The 23,864-nt window shown below is 33.2% G+C and overlaps 1 protein-coding gene and 1 non-coding gene across 2 annotated transcripts; one reads left to right on the top strand and one right to left on the bottom strand.

Annotated features, from left to right (window-relative positions):
* Positions 1-148: 148 nt before the first annotated feature.
* LOC145335181 (uncharacterized) lies at positions 149-14,814 on the top strand. The gene is made up of 14 exons (XM_080180911.1): positions 149-425; positions 1,044-1,175; positions 2,000-2,051; positions 3,275-3,331; positions 3,889-3,942; positions 4,831-4,947; positions 5,922-6,021; positions 6,414-6,559; positions 7,357-7,736; positions 8,206-9,005; positions 9,122-9,269; positions 10,040-10,094; positions 14,205-14,313; positions 14,683-14,814. The coding sequence occupies exons 1-14, from the start codon at positions 203-205 to the stop codon at positions 14,779-14,781; spliced, it is 2,472 nt and encodes an 823-aa protein (XP_080037037.1). The 5' UTR covers positions 149-202; the 3' UTR covers positions 14,782-14,814.
* An 8,596-nt stretch (positions 14,815-23,410) lies between these two features.
* On the bottom strand, positions 23,411-23,483 carry TRNAR-UCG (transfer RNA arginine (anticodon UCG)). Its single transcript has one exon. It is a non-coding gene; the product is annotated as a tRNA-Arg (tRNA).
* Between the last annotated feature and the right edge of the window lie 381 nt (positions 23,484-23,864).

Here is a 23,864-nt window from a genome sequence, read left to right as displayed (position 1 = left end):
ATAATAATAAATACCTATGTTGTATTGTGATTTTTGGATTAACATAAAAAATGATTACTTAGTGAATAAATGAATAAAAAAATGTAAAACAAAGTTTATTGACAACTTCTGATTAAAAAAATCTTATCTTCCTGACACTTTTTGATTAAATTAGTCAGTAGTTTCAATTCATTCAATGACGTTGTTAATTTAGATTCTTAAAATGGAGTTTTATCATTTTTTAATACTTTTAATGATACATGTGACACATAGTTCTAGGACAGAATATCTTGCAATAAAACAAAGTGACATTGGAAGTTTTAAAAAGTATTCTCAGTTAAAATCTTCTGTTGTTGAGGATGGCACCGATCAAATAATTGAAGTTTTTGATTCATTAGTGGGTAACTTTACTAGCGAGGTGTCGAGAAACTCAGAAATCAACTATGGTAAGAAATATATATTTCAACTTTTTAAAACAAAGCTTTTCTATATTTAGGGTCGGTCCGTCTGTCCGTAACGGATAGCTCGTTATTTTACACATGAAAGAATTGTCCTATCGATTTCAAACGTTTCATGATGATTTCTATAACAATTAGGTACGATTTAAGAAGCGTAGCAACTCTATAATCATTACCAAATAGCCCATGCGTCAATTTGAATTCTGATTTTTGTCTTTTGACAACAATCTTTTATGATATAATCATCCCCAAAATCCAATTTTTGTTATAATGATTCCTAGGACAACAAAGTACAATTATAAAAGCAAGGCATCTCTATAGGCAAATCCAAAAAATGAAAGTATGTCCTTTTACTGTATCCTATACGGAATTTTGCAACAAATTTATAAACAATTTGTTTAGAATTACCAATAAATGTTCTTAATCTGATTATTAAGTTCTGACACTTTACACGAGTTATTGATTGTTCTTTTTTCGCTTTTATGGATGTCGTCATCCTTAATCTATAAACCCATAAATTTAACACTCTCAGGTGTGTAGCCGATAGTTAAAAGAATAAAACAATTTTACTAAGGAAAAACTTTCTAACTGATTGAAATTATCTAGAAATCAAACTGCCAAACCTAGAAGGATATTCAATAACTCTGGAGACTAAACTAATAATGGAGGACAATTATGTTTCTACTGACACCATCAACAACAACAATCATACTTTTGATAGTGTTACAAAGCCAGTAGGTAGGTAGTAGATTCTGTGTTATGGGATGGATTAATGCGTTTCATCTGAGGGTTAGCCTTCCAGTGAACAACTAAGTAGCTGTCTTTCTATAGTGCCCTAGCTAAATGGGGAAAAATGTCACTGCTTTTGGCCTACCTATTCTATTGGCGTTAGGAAATACCCTATACCCCAAGTCTTTTCTAGGGAGTTTCTTTCCTTCTTCAATTTCTCTTTTCATCTACTATGACGTCAATAGAATAGGTAGGCCGAAACTGGTAATACATGTAAATCCCCATTTTCTTAGAGCACTAAACTTTGCTGCGACAACTAATTATCGTTTTATACTTGTTTAATAATTACCATAATAAGTCCCAATCTATTTCTGTTTTGAGAATAAAATTCACAAACTTAAGATTGTAAAAGGTAAAATAACCTCTTGACTATTTCTAGGTAATTGTTATATTTTATACACTATATATAGCAACTTCAATAAATTTTATTGAATGTCTTTCATTTACTTTAAGTGGGCTCAAAGTTCATGTTGAATTTGATTTGATAATCTGCTTTAATTCAGAAATGTTAAAAGTAAAAATATTAATTGATACTGTTTTATTCAAGTATTTTAATGATACTGAATTCAAAACTTTCATTTAAACTTATTTCATTATTATCTTCAAAAGCATTTTCAGCTGTTTATGTATGCTAAGAGATAACTGTGCATTATTTAGTAATGGCTATTCGAGATTATTTATAATTTAGATTATTGGAGATATTCGAAAGCAGGAATATTTGCCGTGAACTGCACTATAGCTCCATATTACATCTTTTAATTAACTATTTTAAGAGTTTTTGGTTCATCTGACACCCAGCGTTTCCTATTGGACACTCTCTCCAAGGTAATTTATCACTTACTAGTTCCTTCGCCCCTTGCATCAAGGAGAGGGTGGAGGAGGTCTGTAAATAGCCTAAAACCACAACAATAAAGCTTCTCTGAAAAGTACAACAAATTTAGACCAGTATTATCGAGATCTTTAGCTTTAGACAAAAAGAATATACCTGCAAATTTAAGTGAATCTGTTATAAATAAGTAGTGGATATGCTACTAGAGGCCTCTAAGGGGAATTAAAGGGGAAGGGGGAGTCGTTCCGCCTTATTTAAGTATAAAAAAGGGGATATTTTTTTCTAAAGACGGGTGGAGTTACTCTACCATAAAATATCTATAAACCTTCCCAGGACCTATGTGAAGCTACATTTTAAAGTAAAACCATATCGGTTCAGCGGTTAGCGTTATCCTACGGGAAAGACAGACAGACAAACAGACCCTGTTGTCAAGGTTGTATAAATGATTAAAAGTTCAAGTTTTAAGTGTTTTTGTAAGGAAGCTACTATATAATTCAATTTCCTTGTCCGTCCGTCAGTCAATCCGTAACGCTATGGGGTAAATGTAATTATCTCAGCTGCTATTGAATTTTTTTAAAAAAGAACAACCAGTATGTAGTTTACTATGTCCCTCGGTCTGTCAGTTATGCCACAAAATATAAAAATATTTTATAATGGTTTCGTGATTTTTTCGCCAATACATTTCTATTCTTGATTTCAGCAAGTAGTCTTTAAATCTCCATGTCTTTATTTCAATTCACGAAGTTTTGTGCTTCGCTATTAATAGAGGTTGTCATCCTTGTTTTGACATTACAAAGCTTTTATTACTGTGCTATTCGTAACTATTAGTGTCCTTGACAAGAACACAGTAATAGTGTCTGACTGATTATGACGTAACAAAAAAAAATTAGCCAATGAGAGGCCACTATTAATTTTACCATTGGTCAATAACGGCCTCTCATTGGCTAATTTTTTTTGTTACGTCATAATCAGTCAGACACTATTACTGTGTTCCTTTGACAAAATCACACATATTTACATTTATATCAGGGCTCAGCGGCCGCGCGAATAAGCCTCAAATTTAAACCCGTTTGTATGCTTTGGATTTTTTTAAAAGCGCGATTGCCAATTTCTTATCATGTTTAGATGTTGATTTGATTTTTAAAATGGCAAAGATTGATTTCCCTGACGCTTACACGCAGCTTACACGCTCGGCTGCCGAGCCCTGATTTATTTTCAGGATTGGTGAAGAGTTTATCGAGAGAACCCTATGTCCTCCAAATGATGATAAACTAAGGTAAAGACTTGCCAACAAAAACAGTTTTTAAAACCTATCTTATTAGATCAAGTATTATTTTTTTCGTCTGTAGCGAATGATCTCGTTAACTGCTGAAACGACATAGTTCTCCTTTACAGCGAAGCTTTTTATAGGTCTATGAAAGGTATATAAACTTGATTGATAGAGTTTATTTTTAACAACTGCCCTCTAGGTGGTTTTTAGGCTATTATATTTTTAGTTTTAACTTTTAAGTCTTGTGATGGTTTTAGTCTATTTTTCTTTATGCTAGTTTTACTTAAAAGTAGAAATTTTTTTAAAAATTCAACAATCCAATTCTATTGTAACCAATGTATTATTATTTGGATGCTGCACCAGATTTTTATGTACTCTGATAAAGTGATAATTCCAACTGGCTAAAATAACAACATTACATAGACACTTCCTTAACCCCATTCCCTTCCATCCTACTGGATGAACGAACTGAAATGAGTGAGGTCCATGTTAGCAAGCTAAATTAACGACAAATTTCCCATGTCAATATATCCACGTATATATTATATCCATTTTTATTTTAGATTAACAGTTTCTACTTCAAATATTTCACCTTTGAGATTTTACATTGCTATTAGGTAAATTAAATATTTTATTGTATACATATAAGTACAACAACATCTATAAAAGCGAAGCTCAGAAACGGTAGGACAAATGAACTTAAAAATTGTTGTCAAAAATCAGCTTTTTAAAATAGACGTTCGGACTTTGTGGTAACGATTTAAGAGGTGCTACGCTTCCTATTCGTAATTAACTGTTATAGAAATCATCATGTCAAGTTTGATAATTCTAGCTTTGGGTACTTTTTATTGAATGATAGGTTGGTTCATTAAGTTTAGTGTCCAAACATTTCAACCACTAAATGTTATACACAGAAGGTGTAATTTTGTGTAGGGTCATTTAGGACGTACATAAATTTATCGGAAATTGTATTTTCCTCTTAGATAAGTGTGATGGAACAAATATTATCTTCTGGTTTTATTAGTAGCGAATATATATATTTAATATTTCCCTTTGTCTGTCCTTCTGTCAGTAACGTTATGGTGGAAATGTGATTTTATCAGTTGCTATTCAAGATAGACAGCTATTATTTTGGTGAAGGTTCACTAAACTAATTAGCTATTTTGTAATTTACTTCGTCCGTCGGTCTGTCCGTCATACTACATAAATACAAATATTAACAATATAAAAAATATGTTAGAAAGGTTTTGTGATGTGATAAAAGGTGTCGTGATTCTTGATTTTAACTAATACTCTTTATATCTCCTTGTAGTTTATTCCTAAACAATGATTTTCTTGTGCTTTGCTAATTATGGATGTTGTCATCTTTATTTTTTTACTTTATCTCGTTAGGTAGGTATTCTCGTTGATTCTTTATCCCGATATTATTAGGTCACTTTCACTTGATAGCTAAGTTTAAAAGTGCGTAGGAACAAATATAATCTTCTGACATTATTTAAATTAAGATTGTATGAATATGAGTTGAAATTAAATGAGCCTGTGGACCAGATAATTCTCCACTCTAAAACCAGAAGTTTTTTCTATTACAAGTTTCAAGACGACGTGGAACATATAAATATTAGGTAAAAAATATTTCCCTAAATTTTTTTTTAAATACGCCTTCGCTAAAATAGTTATTTCTCGCATTGTATTATAAACAGCTTTCCGCGGATATAGAATGTACAATTATAAGATTAAAAGCAGATTTTTAGCACCGAGGTGCCGAAGGCACCGGCTAAAAAATGGTTTTAATCTTATGATTGTACATTTTTATATTCGTAGAAAGCTGGATATAATACGATGCAAGACATAGTTTTTTCGTATGGATGAGAACCGGTTCCTATCCACAGGATTCGAATGAAAACGAGAAAAAGTATTATTATTATGTTTTTATTTTATTATATTATTCGTAGGAAATTATCTGTCATACGATACAATACATAATTTTTTTCAGTATGGATTAGAACCGGTTCAAATACAGGGGATTTAAAATGACCTTATCTGATATATACGTAATTGGATGTTAGACCAGATTATCATTTATTCAAATAGAGTGATGCTCCCGGCTGAAATATAAACAACTTTTTACCCCTTTACCTCATCAATGCCCCTTCTACTGGATGAACGAACTGACCAATAAATAATGTGTGTGTTGGCAACATAATTATATAAAACAAATTTTTCCCTGTCAATATATACATATATTTTATATTTTCATCACTTTTCCAATTTATATAGGGTAAAGAGTGAAGGGTATCCTACATGATATTATATATAGGGTAAACAGTAAAGGGTATCAATGATATTAAATAGGGTAAACAGTTAAGGGTATCCTACATGATATTTATATATAGGGAAAGAGTGAAGGGTATCCTACATGATATTATGTATAGGGTAAACAGTGAAGGGTATTATTTATGATAATATAAGGGTAAATAGTGAAGGGTATAATCCTTTATGATATTATATATTTATAGGGTAAACAGTGAAGGGTATCCCACATGATATTATATATAGGGTAAACAGTGAAAGGTACGCTACATGATTTTATATATAGGGTAAAGAGTGAAGGGTATCCTACATGTGGACTACTGTATGTTCAACCTCATAACCAATGTCTAGATCAAGAAATACCAGAATCTAGTTTGGACATCCAGGTTATATTTTATACTTATACCAGCAGTTGCGCCTCTAGAGACATCTAGGGTAATTGTTGGGTGGAGTGGATGGGAAGTCAATCTCCCCTCTTTCATCTTTAGTTTTAGAAAGAAAAGGAAAAAAATTGGGGAGGGGTATTTTTTTAGCGGCGATTTCTCTTGTTGGTGGTATCCTTCCCAGGACCCATGAAAAGCTACCCTGTAAAGAGAAACCATACTGGTTCAGCGGTTAGCAAGATACTTTGGTACAGACAAAAAGAAAGATAGACATCCTGTTACTTTATGATAAGGATATATGTATAAGAAATTCATATTAACGGCTATGCCCCTATCTTATTATCTGTGGAAAGCTGTCTATAATACGATGCAATAAATATGAATAACTGTTCCAGGAGGACGAAGGGACGAAGCATCTGACATTTCTTGAGAAAGGCCTCATACCATATTCCAGATCTAGACAAACATCTGGTATCCTGGTGGTTGTGTACAGCTACCACTCACAGGAGAGCTGCTACAGTACCTTGGACTTCCAGGACAGGTACAATTTATTAAATAAGAATAATAAGTCCAATAAACAAACATATCATTTATAATACAAAGTAGAACGATGTCTGTCTGTTTGTTTGTGTGTTTGTATGTTTGTTTGTAGCGAAGGATCTCGCTAACCGCTGAATCGATCGGGTTCTCCTTTACAGGGTAGCTTCTCATAGGTCCCGGGAAGGTTTATAACTATTTTCTTGGGGGGTGGGACACCCCCAACCCCCCCAAAAATGAAAAATACCCCCCCCCCAAAAAAAAAATAATTTTCTTTTTAAAACTAAAATTAAAATAAAGGGGTCGACTAAAGCCGCTAGTTTATAATATAAAGTGGAATGATGTCTATCTATATGTCTCTCTAAACCTAAAGATTTCGGTAACCGCTGAACCAATTGTATTCTACTCCTCAGGAAATATATCTACTAGTTCCGTGGTAATATTAGGCTATTTTCTTTGGGGGGGGAGACATCCCCCCCCCCACTAAAAAATTTCATACCTCTTAGAGCAAAGCCACTAGAGGCTAGGGGAGAAGCCGCTTGTTTATATAAAAGTAACATGATCTTTGCCTGACTGTCTGCTGTTTGTACAAAAGGATCTTTATAACCGCTGAACTGATATGGGTTTCCTTTACAGTGTCACTTATTTGGGAGAGGATAATACCATCCAACCAAGAGAAATCAACCCTAGATGAAATGCCCATTCCCAAAAATTTCTCTTTTTAAAGCAAAAATTGGAAAATAGAGGTCTCAAGGGTCATAGCCGCTAGTTATGTAATAGTATTATCTTAATATATTTCAGTGACAATCCCAACAATACTATGCTGACATTGGTAGTGGAGGAAAGGGTTGAAGATTTACTTTCTTCAGTGTTGGCTGTCTCAATAACTGCTGTCATGACTGTTCTCATTGCCCTGACAGTCAGCTTCTTTATCTACAGAGAAAACCTTCAGAAGAAATTCAAAGACCTAGTTTTAGAGCTGAAAAAACGTAGCGAAGAATCTAAAAATTTAAGCAGTGATGCAGAAGATGATTTGACCGAGACTGATGATTCTGTTGAAATAGTTAGAAATCCTTCAGTTAGTGATTATTATACAACAATGATAATGCTGATGGGAGTTTTCTATACCCTTCCAACTCTACAACTGGTGTTCAATTATCAACATACATTTAATATTAAAGGTATATTTGTTTTAGTTTACAAAAAGAAAAAGAAAAACCTTTTGGAGGTGATTTTTTTTGCTTTTTAGGGGCTGTGGGGATATCCCAACCCCCAAGAAAATAGCCTAAAACAATCACAGGACGAGTAGGTATTTTCCCTGAAGAACACCATAGGTTCGGCTATTACCGAGATCTTAAGCTTTACACAGACGGATAGACTTACATCATTCTACTTTGTGATATAGACTAGCGGCAATGCCCAGCTTCATTTGTATTTTTTTTTGTGGGGGGGGGGGTATTTTTAGTGGTTACAGAGACTCTTGGGACAGACAGATAAACACACAGATCCTTTACTTTTATTTAATACCTATATTTGCGAAAAATTTTATTACATGGAAGCTTCTAGTTTTAAAATTCGCAAAAGGGCTTGTATAACATATATTTGCGTATCTTATATACTGTCTAGCTAAGATTTTCTTTATAATTTCAGGTGATCTTGATCTTTGCTACTACAACTTTGAGTGTCTGTACACAACCATTGGCTTGCAAGACTTTGGCCATGTCTTCAGCAATATTGGATACATCATTTTTGGAATAGCGTTCAACATTATTGTCTACATCCGTCACAATTTTGACAGTAAAGCGACCAATAACAGATATAATGATGGGGATAGAGTTCAGCGTGGAGTTCCTCTTGATACTGGCATATACTATGCTCTGGGTGCTACCTCTATTGGAGAGGGATTTCTGAGTGCCTGCTATCATGTCTGTCCGACAGTTGTTAATTTCCAGTTTGATACAACTTTCATGTACACAATGAGTTTGCTGATGCTACTCAAGCTGTACCAGTTTAGACATCCTAAGGCCACACCAACATCATTTCAAACATTTGGTCTACTATCCATGATTCTTGTCATAGAAGTTGCGGGTTACTTCTTCATAGCACTTTGGTTCTATATAGTTTTTGTTTTAACGCACGCACTTCTAATGGCCTATGCAGTGTACCATATCCTGAAGAATATCAAGAAGGTTAAACTAGATATATCAGTGCTGTGCTGCCACAAATGTGAGACCAATTGTCAATGCTTAACTCTGAGACTGACCCTGCTAGCTGTGCTGGTAAACCTTGGTCTGGATGTGTATATCCTGATGGAAAGAACACCTGGATGTTCGTCTTATATCCTGTTAATTATCATGACAAATATGGCAATGTATAATTTTTACTATGTCACCAGGAAATGGATATATAATACTTGGATATATAATGACACAGTAATTTTAGGGTTGCCTATATAGTGTTTATTTATTGGTCAGTAGGTTCCTCAAATAGAATGGGAGGAGAGAGTGTAAAGGGGATAGGAGTATCATTATATTAGCCAGCTGGAAGTACCATTTCATTAGGGTAGGCGAGAATCTGGTGCAATATCCAAGTGATTATATATCGATTGGCCAGGAAACTGTACTGTTATCACTTGAAAGGACTCAAGAATGAACAGATTGGAGTGGATAGCTATGCATATATAGCCGGAGCTGCTGTATGTGTTGTATTTTCAGGTATTCGCATATACAAGTAACAGGATTTCTGTCTGTCTGTCTCTTTGTGTGTACAAAAGGATCTCTGTAACCGCTCAACCAATATAGTTGTCCTTTACAGTGTCGCTTCCATGGGGTCCTGGAAAGGTTTTTAACTGTTTTGAGGGAGGTTACAACCACGTCCCTATGAACATAAATTACCCCTCCCACCTCAAATTTCCCCCAAAACCTATACTGGCATAGCCGCTAATAACATAGAATATCTACATTGTAAGCTGACATACTCAACAAAACGTAGATTAGCTTTACAATAAAAAGAATTTAAAAAATATTCTGATTTACACATAAAACAAAAGCTTAATTTTACCCCTATAGTTAAACCAAAAAAAGCAAGGACGACAACATTAATAAGTAGCGAAGCACAAAAATCATGGATTGGACAAACATAAGTGAGTTATAGAGCAGATGTTTAGTTTTTTATCAGAATAGGCAATAAATATGAAAATGGTGAATTCTTTAAGAATTAAGGTTAATGTATTTTTAAGAATGGCTGACAGATCGACAGACAAAACAATGTGTAGACTAGATGCGCTTATGTCATAGGAATCTTTACTTAAAATTTCTGCTATCTATCCTATATTGCAGCCTAGAAAATCACATTTCCCCATAGCGTTACAGATTGACTGATAGACAAGATATAGAGTAACTTTGCTACTAAGAATAGTTATAGATAAGCAGAAAGGACTTGAAAATGTATAAAACCCAATATCATTGAATTTCTTAATATTTAGGGAAATATTACACTGATATAGAAAAGAGCACTCTAGTATCCCCGGCAGAATCAAGGTATTAATCAGGGCTCGGCAGCCGCGCGTCATCCGCTTGAAAGCCACATGAAATCAATCTTTTACAATTTTAAAGATCAACTTGAAGTCTCAACCTGACAAAACTGTTACAATCCCTCTTTTTCAAAAAAAAATTTGAGTAATCAAACGTGTTTAAAATTAAGTCTTACTAACGGTTGACTTGCGGCTGTCAAGCTTTGCTTTTTCTTTCATAAAAATGTATTATTTAAATTAATTCGTTGCCACCTTGAGGTTGGGCAAGAGGGGGGGGGGGGGATGAGCAAAAATATCATAGGAGTTATCACAATAAAAAAGCAAGTTACTTAGAAATATAAATATTTTGATTAAATGTATACCAGTGGCGTGCAGTATCAGCATATACCAATAGCGAAATTAATCTGGAAAAAAATCACGAAACCTGTACGTGTTTTCAGATGTCGTTGGGGGGCAACACTTCGTAAAATTGACGACCTCTCCATTTGCCCCCCGAATATTTTTTTTGATTTTTTTCGCTTGTTGATCATACCTTGTACCTGATGCAATATACATTTAATTAAAATTATAATTGGGAAGGCCTACTTTTCCTTTCTTCAACCCCCCGCCCCCAGTTTTAAATAGTTTTAATACCCCATGGGATATCCCTGGGCACGCCACTGCATGCTTCCGTGTGTAGTGTATTGTTAATAGCTTTAATGTAAATTCATAAATAACAGCTTTTTAAATTTTTTTTAGTAAGCTACTATTTAATGCACTTTGCCTGTCCGTCCATAACTCTATGAGAGAAATGAGATTTACTCAGCAGCTATTTAAGCTAGACTTATGATTTTTCTTGTCATCTTACTGGACATATTTGAATACATAATATCCATAGCAGTCCAATTGATTTGAGGCAGCTTTTTTAACCATGATATCTGTTTAGAGAACTGACAAGCAGTTGCAAGCTTGGCATATTTAATAATCATGATATCTGTTTAGAATACTGAATAGTGGTTGCAAGCTTGGGATATTTGACAACCATGATTTCTGCTTAGAGTACTGAATAGCAGTTGCAAGCTTGGGATATTTGACAACCATGATATCTGTTTAGAATACTGAATAGCAGTTGCAAGCTTGGTATATTTGACAACCATTATATCTGTTTAGAATACTGAATAGCAGTTGCAAGCTTGGGATATTTGACAACCATGATATCTGTTTAGAATACTGAATAGCAGTTGCAAGCTTTGGATATTTGACAACCATTATATCTGTTTAGAATACTGAATAGTGGTTGCAAGCTTGGTATATTTGACAACCATTATATCTGTTTAGAATACTGAATAGTAGTTGCAAGCTTGGTATATTTGACAACCATTATATCTGTTTAGAATACTGAATAGTAGTTGCAAGCTTGGTATATTTGACAACCATTATATCTGTTTAGAATACTGAATAGTAGTTGCAAGCTTGGTATATTTGACAACCATTATATCTGTTTAGAATACTGAATAGTGGTTGCAAGCTTGGTATATTTGACAACCATTATATCTGTTTAGAATACTGAATAGTAGTTGCAAGCTTGGCATATTTGACAATCATGATATCTGTTTAGAATACTGAATAGTGGTTGCAAGCTTGGTATATTTGACAACCATTATATCTGTTTAGAATACTGAATAGTGGTTGCAAGCTTGGTATATTTGACAACCATTATATCTGTTTAGAATACTGAATAGTAGTTGCAAGCTTGGCATATTTGACAATCATGATATCTGTTTAGAATACTGAATAGTGGTTGCAAGCTTGGTATATTTGACAACCATTATATCTGTTTAGAATACTGAATAGTGGTTGCAAACTTGGTATATTTGACAACCATGATATCTGTTTAGAATACTGAATAGTTGTTGCAAGCTTGGTATATTTGACAACCATTATATCTGTTTAGAATACTGAATAGTGGTTGCAAGCTTGGGATATTTGACAACCATGATTTCTGTTTAGAGTACTGAATAGTGGTTGCAAGGCTGGGATATTTGACAACCATTATATCTGTTTAGAATACTTAATAGCAGTTGCAAGCTTGGTATATTTGACAACCATGATATCTGTTTAGAATACTGAATAGTGGTTGCAAGCTTGGCATATTTGATAATCATGATATCTGTTTAGAATACTGAATAGTGGTTGCAAGCTTGGTATATTTGACAACCATGATATCTGTTTAGAATACTGAATAGCAGTTGCAAGCTTGGTATATTTGACAACCATGATATCTGTTTAGAATACTGAATAGTAGTTGCAAGCTTGGTATATTTGACAACCATTATATCTGTTTAGAATACTGAATAGTAGTTGCAAGCTTGGTATATTTGACAACCATTATATCTGTTTAGAATACTGAATAGTAGTTGCAAGCTTGGTATATTTGACAACCATTATATCTGTTTAGAATACTGAATAGTGGTTGCAAGCTTGGTATATTTGACAACCATTATATCTGTTTAGAATACTGAATAGTAGTTGCAAGCTTGGCATATTTGACAATCATGATATCTGTTTAGAATACTGAATAGTGGTTGCAAGCTTGGTATATTTGACAACCATTATATCTGTTTAGAATACTGAATAGTGGTTGCAAGCTTGGTATATTTGACAACCATTATATCTGTTTAGAATACTGAATAGTAGTTGCAAGCTTGGCATATTTGACAATCATGATATCTGTTTAGAATACTGAATAGTGGTTGCAAGCTTGGTATATTTGACAACCATTATATCTGTTTAGAATACTGAATAGTGGTTGCAAACTTGGTATATTTGACAACCATGATATCTGTTTAGAATACTGAATAGTTGTTGCAAGCTTGGTATATTTGACAACCATTATATCTGTTTAGAATACTGAATAGTGGTTGCAAGCTTGGGATATTTGACAACCATGATTTCTGTTTAGAGTACTGAATAGTGGTTGCAAGGCTGGGATATTTGACAACCATTATATCTGTTTAGAATACTTAATAGCAGTTGCAAGCTTGGTATATTTGACAACCATGATATCTGTTTAGAATACTGAATAGTGGTTGCAAGCTTGGCATATTTGATAATCATGATATCTGTTTAGAATACTGAATAGTGGTTGCAAGCTTGGTATATTTGACAACCATGATATCTGTTTAGAATACTGAATAGCAGTTGCAAGCTTGGTATATTTGACAACCATGATATCTGTTTAGAATACTGAATAGTAGTTGCAAGCTTGGTATATTTGACAACCATTATATCTGTTTAGAATACTGAATAGTAGTTGCAAGCTTGGCATATTTGACAATCATGATATCTGTTTAGAATACTGAATAGTGGTTGCAAGCTTGGTATATTTGACAACCATTATATCTGTTTAGAATACTGAATAGTGGTTGCAAGCTTGGTATATTTGACAACCATTATATCTGTTTAGAATACTGAATAGTGGTTGCAAGCTTGGGATATTTGACAACCATGATTTCTGTTTAGAGTACTGAATAGTGGTTGCAAGGCTGGGATATTTGACAACCATTATATCTGTTTAGAATACTTAATAGCAGTTGCAAGCTTGGTATATTTGACAACCATGATATCTGTTTAGAATACTGAATAGTGGTTGCAAGCTTGGCATATTTGATAATCATGATATCTGTTTAGAATACTGAATAGTGGTTGCAAGCTTGGTATATTTGACAACCATGATATCTGTTTAGAATACTGAATAGCAGTTGCAAGCTTGGTATATTTGACAACCATGATATCTGTTTAGAATACTGAATAGTAGTTGCAAGCTTGGTATATTTGACAACCATTATATCTGTTTAGAATACTGAATAGTAGTTGCAAGCTTGGCATATTTGACAATCATGATATCTGTTTAGAATACTGAATAGTGGTTGCAAGCTTGGTATATTTGACAACCATTATATCTGTTTAGAATACTGAATAGTGGTTGCAAGCTTGGGATATTTTACAACCATGATATCTGTTTAGAATACTGAATAGCAGTTGCAAGCTTGGTATATTTGACAACCATGATATCTGTTTAGAATACTGAATAGCAGTTGCAAGCTTGGTATATTTGACAACCATGATATCTGTTTAGAATACTGAATAGTGGTTGCAAGCTTGGGATATTTGACAACCATGATATCTGGCATTTCTTCTCTTCCATGGGAATATTTCTGACCTTCATGTTCCTGCTCACTCTAGAGGCATGGATATATTATTAACTGGATGTTACACCAGATTTTCATGTTCTCTAATAAAGTAAAACTTGCAGCGGGCTTAAATAACACAACCCCTATTCATTCCCTTTAATCATCCCCTCCCCTAGTACAATAATTATCCTGATATATTATTAATGGATGTTGCACCAGATTTTTATGCATTCTGATAAAGTAATACTCACAGCTGGCTAAAATAAAGATACCCTCCATCCATTCCTTTACCCCATCCCCTCCTCTACCCTCTTACTGGATGAACAAACTGACCAATAAATAAGTTCTATGGTAGCAACCTAAATTGAAATCATTGTATTCCCTGTCATAATATCCACGTATATTATATATCCAAATGTTGAGGACAAGAATAAGACAACAAGAACAGAGCAGATACAAACTTGGAATAAAATTAATCCAAAAAAAGGGAACAGTATAAAAAAGGCTGAAACTATAGTTTAAATTTAGAGTAAAGTTAAAAGAAATGTAAGGAAATAAGGATGGCAACATCCATAAGTAGCAAAGCACAAACAAAATCGTGTACAAACAGATAAAGTGATTTATAGAGCAGTTCCTATAGCAAAAAAAATAATACAAAAACTCCAAAATCACGAAACCTCAAAATAATAACGTTTACATCTTTTAAAGCATGACCAACAGACGGACAAAATAATGTATAGATTAGATGTGCATATGTCATTCGATTTTTCACTAAAAATATAGCTGTCTCTCTCTGATAGCAGCCGAGAAAATTACATTTCTCCATAGCGTTACAAACTGACTGACAGACGAAAAGACATAGTGAATTATAGAGTAGCTTCGCTACTACTAAAGACAAATATTGATTTGTTAAGATGCTATTTTATGTTTATTGAATTTTTTCTTAGTTTTTGTTATATTAGTTGTAATTGTAAATAATTTGTTCAAATATAAATTGTTTAGTTCTTGTATAATTTCATGCACAATATGGTACACTCATTTAACAAAGATGATAACATCCATAAAAGCGAAGCTCTGAAACGGTAGGACAAACGAACATTAACACCTGTAAAGTGTCAGAAGTGAATAAGCAGAAGATAAATGCATGAGTCTAAACAAAATTGTTGCAAAACTGCTGAAATATAGATAATGTTTAAAGACATGCTTACATTTTTAGGACTTGATTGTTTAGATGCTTCGCTTATATCGTTGTACCTTGTTTTAATAGGAATCAGTTTTCCAAAAATTAGAAATAAACAGTTCAATCCATAAACAAAATGAAGAACTACGAACTGAACTTAATATAATAAAGGAAGATGATCAGAATATTTTTAAAAAAATATATTTTATACAAAAATTATTTTGTATTAAACATAAAATATCGATTATAATTCATGGAATTTGAATACAATTCACATATATGTATGTACATATAACAAATATATTATATTCATACATGGATATTACACTGGATGTTAAATTAATTTTCTTTTATTGGTTTTTAAGAATATGTTGTCTTATTTAAATTTTTCCTTTCAAAAATTATAAGCAGAAACAAGTTTCCGGTATGACTTTTAAACCGATTAGTTTCGGCTTGATTAGAACGGGTTCTAAGCCATACTGAAAAATCATGTATCGTATTGTATTATATCCAATTTTCTATGAATATAAAAATGTACAATCATAAGATTAAAAACAGTTTTGTTAGTCCGTGCATTCGGTATCTCGGGGTTAACAAAACTGGTTTAATTCTTATAATTGTATATTTTTTATCCACGGAAAGCTGTCTATAATACGATGCGATAGATAACTATTAACAATTCTGATTTGTAAGATTCAATTAACTAGTTGCTAAGAGCGGGTGGATATATCTGGAATACAGCCTCAAACCGACCCCCCACCATATCGTAAAACTTTCCTGACGAGTATAGCTTATTCGGACCAACAATTTTTAGACTTTCAAATTTAAATTAAAATCAAATGATTAAAAATTTCAAAAAAACATTTAGATTTTATAGATAGGTTTTCATTTTTTTGGAAGCTAGTAAAATTGGCAGCACAGATCATGACGTCAAAAAAAGTTAACCAACGAGAGGCCACTATAAATTTTACCATTGGTCAATTACAGTGTATACTGGCCTCTTATTGGTTAATTTTTTTGACGTCATAATCTGTGCCGCCACTTTTACTAGCTTCTTTTTTTGACATGTGGTCACGGACAGACAGACAAATATTACCTAATAATTGGCCAGTATACATTGTAAATGACTAATGGTAAAATGTATACTGGCCTATCATTGGCCAATGTATTGTATAACGGCATTTTTTATTAGGCACTATAAGCTGCTTCTCACTTTGTCTGTCCGTCAGTCCATAACGCTATTGGGGAAATTTTCTCAAATGCTATTCAAGATAGACGACTGAAATACTATGTGAGGATTCCCTATACCAATGAGCATCCAGTATGTAATTTATATGGTCCGTCAGTCATCCAACAAAAGTATACATTTAAAATACTTTGTCTGTTCTCCATCCATATTTTTTTTTGGTTTCGCTACTTGTGGGTTTCATCTTGTTTTGATTAGTTTACAGTTTTATACGCAGGAATCTAAAGGGTTAAGACAATGGCCGATAAATTAATGTACATCCTAATGATGATACACAGAATAACCCTTTCTGTAGATTAACATTATTGTTTATTGGTATGAACCAACCAATCTAAATTGACTAAAGTCCCTAAGGTAGTTAATTCAATGAATAAGAAAACGTTATTATAAAACTTTGGGGACTAGTGTAATAAACAGCACATTGTCCCCACGCTCTCTGGTTTATACGAAACCCAAAAATTTTGTTACGGTCCACTCGATCACAATAATGGACATAGGATATAAGTGGATACATTGACAGGGGAAATTTTGTCGTCAATTTAGGTTGCTAAATGGACATCATTTATTGGTCATTTCGTTCATCCAGTAGGAGTGGAAGGGATGGGGTAGAGGGGATTGATGGAGGGTATAGCCAGCTGTTAGTTTCACTTTATTAGAGTACACGAAAATCTGGTGCAACATCCATGTAATAATATATCTAATATCACAAGATTATTATTGTGGGACAAAATTTATTCAGAACAAATTATCACCTTCATGTAGCCACTTTCTTCATAACTTTTTATAATACATCCCCATTGATGCTAAACAAAATTACCCATTGTGTAGACAATATAAGTTTGGAATCAAACAATCACAATCTGAAAATGTACTCAAAGTTTTTGAGCCAACGATTAACGTGGTTAAAACTTTGGGTACCAGTTCAATCTTTAGTCTATTGTCACCTCCCTTCCTGATCTAAAATTAGATTCTATGAAAGCAAGTGCGTGCACAGGGTTTGCCAGCACCGGCCTTGGCTGTTTAGGACGATGTATTGGGGGGAGGGGGGTGGTTGGGTTGTAGACCCTTGAAAAGGGGGTATATCCCCTTTAGATCCCACTTTACCTCCCCCTCTGAACGCCGCTGACTGAAAACCAAAGACAACATCTTTTTTTTCAGAAGTCTTCTTCGATGTCGTTAAAGTCACTTCCCCTAACACGGTTTAAATACCTCCAACCCCGTTGGGGTATGTAAACAAACATACTAAAATTAGAGGGATCTTAAGGGAAAAGACAATTGAGATGATTTGATCTCTAATAATTACATACACATTATCACCAGTTTAGATTACACATGATGGTTGAAAAGTTTAGACACTACTGTTTAAATAATATTATATGACTTTGGTACCATTACATTACATAGTCCAATATTCCCTTTTTCCCAGAAAAGGTAGCTCCATATGGGTTAAAACTAAGAGAAATGAAATCCTATTATAGGAAGTAGAAAGGATTTTTGTAAGAAGATAAGGATCTCCGAAAATGCTGGCCCAAACGGGTTTACATTTGTCATGAAATTGTTTTAGGCTATTTTAAGCCCTCCTCCGTGATCCCTTAGAGGCAAGGGGCAAAGCAACTATCAAAATATTATTTAAGAAAGTTGACTCTGGTTATAAGATATTATAGTGTATCATTATTTTCCAATCTATATTGAGTTTTGGAATCTAATTCATCTTGGTGTTAAACATCAATTTCTGACATATATCAATTTTACCCCCCCCCCCCCCCATCGCATTCTTAGAATAGTTATTTATCGCATCGTATTATAGACAACTTATAATTAATTAAAAATTATAAGATTGATTCCAGTTTTATTAGCCCCGAAGGCACGGGCTGATAACTGGTTCTAATCCTGCGGATATTATACGGTTTCTAAGCCATAATGGAAAATTGATTAGTACGTTGTTGATATGCTATTCACTTGAATTTTTAAATGTTGATTCCTTAGACAACTAGACATAATATTAATGAAACCGATTAATTTCCGCTCTTTCTGAGCAATACTGAAAAAAAACATGTATCGTATTGAATTGTAGAAATGTTTTCTCAGATAATGAAATAAAAATCATGAAATCAATACCAGTTTAGATGGCCCGGGCCGTCGGAAAACTGTCTGTAATACGATGCGATAAATAACTATTGTGGAATTTTGGTTCTGACCCAAATAAAGTTGATTACTTGATTCGTTGTTACTCTATAGTCTATACATATGTGTTAATGTTCGTTTGTCTGACCATCATATTTGCATTATTGGATGGTGTCACTTATTTTTACCAAATTAAACTAGTACCTAAAGTTTTATAACCACCTTATCATATTCCTCGGCTTAAAAACTTTTGGTATTTTTAATGATTTTATTTTTTTGTTCTAAATTGAGGTGTGCAAACTTTTCAACCAATAATTTTATTCTAAAGAAGGGGTAATCTTGCTTGTCATCATTTAGGAAGTTTTACAATTTTCAAGAAATTTCTAGAAATCTTGGACGGGTGTTTGGTGTGGGGTTCAAAATAAATTTAAGTGGATATTTATGAAAGCTCCATCTTGAGGTTAAATATGCGTTTAACACAATCTGAATTAATCATCCAGTCCTATAAATGTGTGTTTTATCAAGGAGGGAGAGAACATTGGGCTGTTTATTACACTAGTTTATAACACCGTTGGCTTAACAATTTGGGGGTCTTATATTGAATTTTGATTGGTTAGCTGAAGTGGAGTGTAAAACGTTTCAACAAATAAAGTCTAGAGAAATGGTAATTTTTTTGTATCATCATTTGGGATGTACACCGATTTATTGGCCAGTGTCTTATCCCTTTAGATCCCTGTTGTTTTAAAGATCCCTCCCATAGATAGACTGGCATGTAGTTAATTCTGTAATAGTTGAGTGGTGGACAGACAGAAGGACAGACAAAAGCACCTATATGAAGTATCTTTGCTATGTAAAAGAGCCCTACAAGGCAGGAATGTAGCTATGTAGATGGGGCTATGTAGAATTTGAGCATCCCCGCAGTGTTAATGATAATAAATGTAAAGTATAGATGTATAATCTAAACAACCACCTGCCCCTTTTCGTCTTTAAATTATGCTTTGTTATTTTGTGTTCATATTTCCCACTCTATTAGCTGATTTCAAAGACCCAATTCAAAATCGAGACAGAACCTTGTAATTTGGGCAAAGTTATTTAAAGCTCATACCCAGTCTATTCTTTAGCTTAAAATTTATAATTACATTTAAAAAATTGTAAATAAGAAAAGTGGGGGGTGATAAGACCAACAATTGTTTTTTTTAAGAAAAATTTTTCCCTGTAAAAGTAAAATGGTCACGTTCCTAATGTTATTATAGTTAATTTAAGCTAATTGGGGTACTTAACAATAAGTTTCCCCTAGCTAAAAAATTCTCATGTACCACCGGATTTAATAAAAAAAACAAGGATGATAAATTGTAGAGTGTCAGAACTTTATAAGCAGTACTTTAATTTGTTAGTCTGAACCAAATTGTACATAAATTTGTTACAAAACTGTTCTCCTATTTTGGAAACATGTGGTTTTATTCCATTCTATTTTCTACATTTAAGCCTTAGGATGGTTTCAGGCTATTTTCTGCCTCTGTCTTAGCCCTTTCAAAACATAGCTCCTAGATGCTAGGAGCGCAGCTGCTAGTTACTTTATATAATATTTCAACTTTTAGCTTGCAACAGAAAGATAAGAAAAACAGAAAGTTTTTTAAAAAAAGAATGTTGTGCTCTAAATTTTAGATTTTCTACAACATAATTATAAGCACAGTCAATAACTGTAGATTAGTTTTGCCGAAGTTAAATGGAATTAATAAAAATCTCTTACTATTAATAAAACTTAGACCCCTATCTTTTTCAGAAATAAAGTGATTTGAAATTGAAAATTTATAATAAAAATAGGAAAGCAGCTTGAAAAATAAGAATTTTTTTCTCCAGATTGCTTCGTAATATTCGCTGGATTAGAACCGGTTCTCAGTCATGCTGAAAAATCTTGTATCGTATCCAGGGATGTCCATGGGGGAGGAGGGAGGGGTAAATTTCCCCCAAATTAATTTTTTACACCCCACACCAAAACTAAAAAAGTTGTGCTTACTTGATCGTATCATATAATATACAGTTTTTTTACGAGTATAAAAATGTGCAATCATATTATTTTTAAAAATTGTTTTAATCTTATAATTGTACATTTTTATATCAGCGGAAAGCTGTTTTTAATAAGATGCGATAAATGACCATTATTATTTGTGGTTTTACTTTTGATTATTTAAATACTTAAAAAAAAAAAAAAACAATACCTACCATTCCTGATTACTAATTGAGTGTGAAAACAGTGATTTCTTCAGTAAAATACTCGAATGTATTATAATGTATTGGGATGGAAGTCGAAAAATTTTTTTTTGTAGAAAATGGGGATCATGGAAAAAAACAAAGTAGCGGGTTTCGCCGTATTTTCACAGTAGCTATTGATAGGTTATTTTAGGTAAGGTTAGGTTGGTGAATGTTAATGATTACCCCACTACTGTGAAAATGCGACAAACCCCCTAATTCGTTTTCTTTCCATGATCCGAAAATTGTTTGTAAATAGAGTAATTGCTACGGCCTTATGTGCCTCTAAAAGTACTTTATAACCCCTTCAAAAAAAAGAAAAGCCCCTTTGGCACTTTTGCACGCCACTGTCCATAACAAAGAAAATAATTAGCAAAACCATTCCAATACACAACAATCCAATAGTTTACCAAACTGTTAAAGCGGAAATGAAGAGTAATATTTTACAATTAAATTGGGGGGAAAAGCAATCGATTTATTAATACTTGGATGTTGCACCAGATTTTCAGGTTCTCTGATAAAGTGATGCTCGCAGCTAGCTAAAATAAGCCTATTCACTCCCTTTTCTCCATTCTCTCCTTTTTACTGGATGAACGAATTGGCCAATAAATGAGGACAAATTTGCCCCTGTCAATATATCCACGTATATTCTATATCCATTGAGGGAGGCGAAAGCATATTAAATTTGATACCTTTGTGCCACATTATAGATCAATTTACACCAAATTAGATTTTTAGTAGCGAATCTACACTACAAGGCAAACATTTATGTCAGTCTGTGTCTGTCTGTCAGTCAAATACCGGTGTGCTATCACTTCAGCTTCGCCTCATGAGAGGAGAAATCAAAGAAAGTTGCACTTCATGTGAACCTATATTTATATCAAAAAAATTGTGGAGGGTTTATTTGTTATTATATATCTTAACCCACTGCATAATAAGGTCGGTCTGGCGGTCATAGACATAGCTCTACTTGTTATAATTGACCCACTAAGATTTAAAAACTCGTTCTGTCATTTGTATGACCTGAACAAAGAAATAATGTTCAAACTTTTCAACCAACGTTTATCATTTATCGAAGGAGGGATTTTTTATTATATCTAAAAGGTCCAAGGAGTAAAATCAGTGAAAATTCCCATCCTAAGTGGTAAGGTTTCTTTTTGTTTGCAGCTTAAGATTGTAATTTATAAGATTCACAATGTTCGCAAGATTCTTTAAGATATTTATTTTATTAAACATTATTAAGTCTTGAGATGGTTTTAGTCTTTTTCTGATTCCTTCTTACTCCTTTGAATGCAGAGCCACTAAATGCTATGGGGGGGGGGGGGGGGGCATACACTTGTTTATGTTAAAGTGAAGGCTTTAGAAAGCTATCTAACTCTAGGACGTAGTTGTACTTGTTTAATGGTCAATTACTTAAATAACAATAGGAGTGTAAATAAACGGTAAATAGTGATAACAAGGATAACAACATATATAACAAAACTAACAAATTAAGTTACACATGTGTAGCACTTTTTTTTAGGAAGGTAGGGTACGTTTTTACAATAGTTTTATATTAATATTTTCTTATTTGTTGGTTTAACAACTTTGGAGACTTTTATTGATTTTTGATTGGTAGGTTCGCTAGGTTGAGTGTCCAAACGTTTCAACCACTATTTATGATCTACTAATTTTATATATTATTTTTGGCATAAAAATCAATTTATCAGCCATTGTTTTAAAACTTAAGATCCATGGTAAGTTACAGATATATAGTAGATACTTATTGGCGATAGGAATCTACAAGTTAAATTAGTCATTTTTTCATAGAATTTATATTTAGACTGTAGATTTTTTTTTTTTTTTTGGGGGGGGGGGTGGCCCGTGGGCGCCTCCCCCCTAAGTTTTATTTTTTTTTTTTGGTTCAATGGTTAGCGAGATCCTTCGGTACAAACACACAGACACACATACATCCTGTTACTTTATTATAAGGATTCTCTTTGGCTGTCGATTTGTATTTTACATTCCTTGAAAAGAACATCTACATATATACATACAAACGGAGTTATAGAGTAGCGTTGATACTGAAAAAAGTCTTGTTGAAAAATCATTAGTTATAAAGTCACACAGAACATATTAATTTAATTTCTTACATCCATTAGAAGTTATTAATTTAATATTTAGTTTTTAAAATATGTTTTTATTATGGCCCGGACTAACTAAACTAGTATTGATTCTATGATTATATTTTATTAGTCGTGGAAAATTGCCTATTTTACTATACGGTACATTATTTTTCAGTATGGATCAGAACCGACTAATCCAACGTTTAAAAAAATTGGGTACTTTTGTTAAATCTTAATGCATAAAAACGAGCGTGACAGGACTCGAACCTGCAATCCCCAGATCCGAAGTCTGGTGCCTTATCCATTAGGCCACACGCCCTTCTTACATTCAAAAAAAAAATAGGTTTATTCAAAAGCAACATCACGTATTGCGAAAAATGTTGAAATTTTATAATCACGAAACCTTCTACTCAACAAGAATAAATTTTTAAAAGCGAAGCTTTCCTGTAATTAGGATATGTACGTTCCTATATAACGAATAGCTCTTATTGTTAATTTAGACATGTTAGAATTGTCCAACCGATTTAAAACTTTGCCTGATGATTTAATAGTTATTTCTCGCATCGCAATATAAACAGCTTTCCGCGAATATAAAATGTACAATTATAAGATTATAAGTTTTTTTTGCCCAGATAACAATTGACATAGTTTAGGTGGATAATATGGACCTCATTTATTGGTCAGTTTGTTCCTCCAGTAG

The sequence above is a fragment of the Acartia tonsa genome, chromosome 13 (genome assembly GCF_053477335.1).
Source record: "Acartia tonsa isolate MP-2025a chromosome 13, ASM5347733v1, whole genome shotgun sequence".
NCBI lineage: Eukaryota > Metazoa > Arthropoda > Copepoda > Calanoida > Acartiidae > Acartia > Acartia tonsa.
The sequence above is the reverse complement of the archived record's forward strand: the minus strand, read 5'-3'. Positions and strand labels throughout refer to the sequence as shown.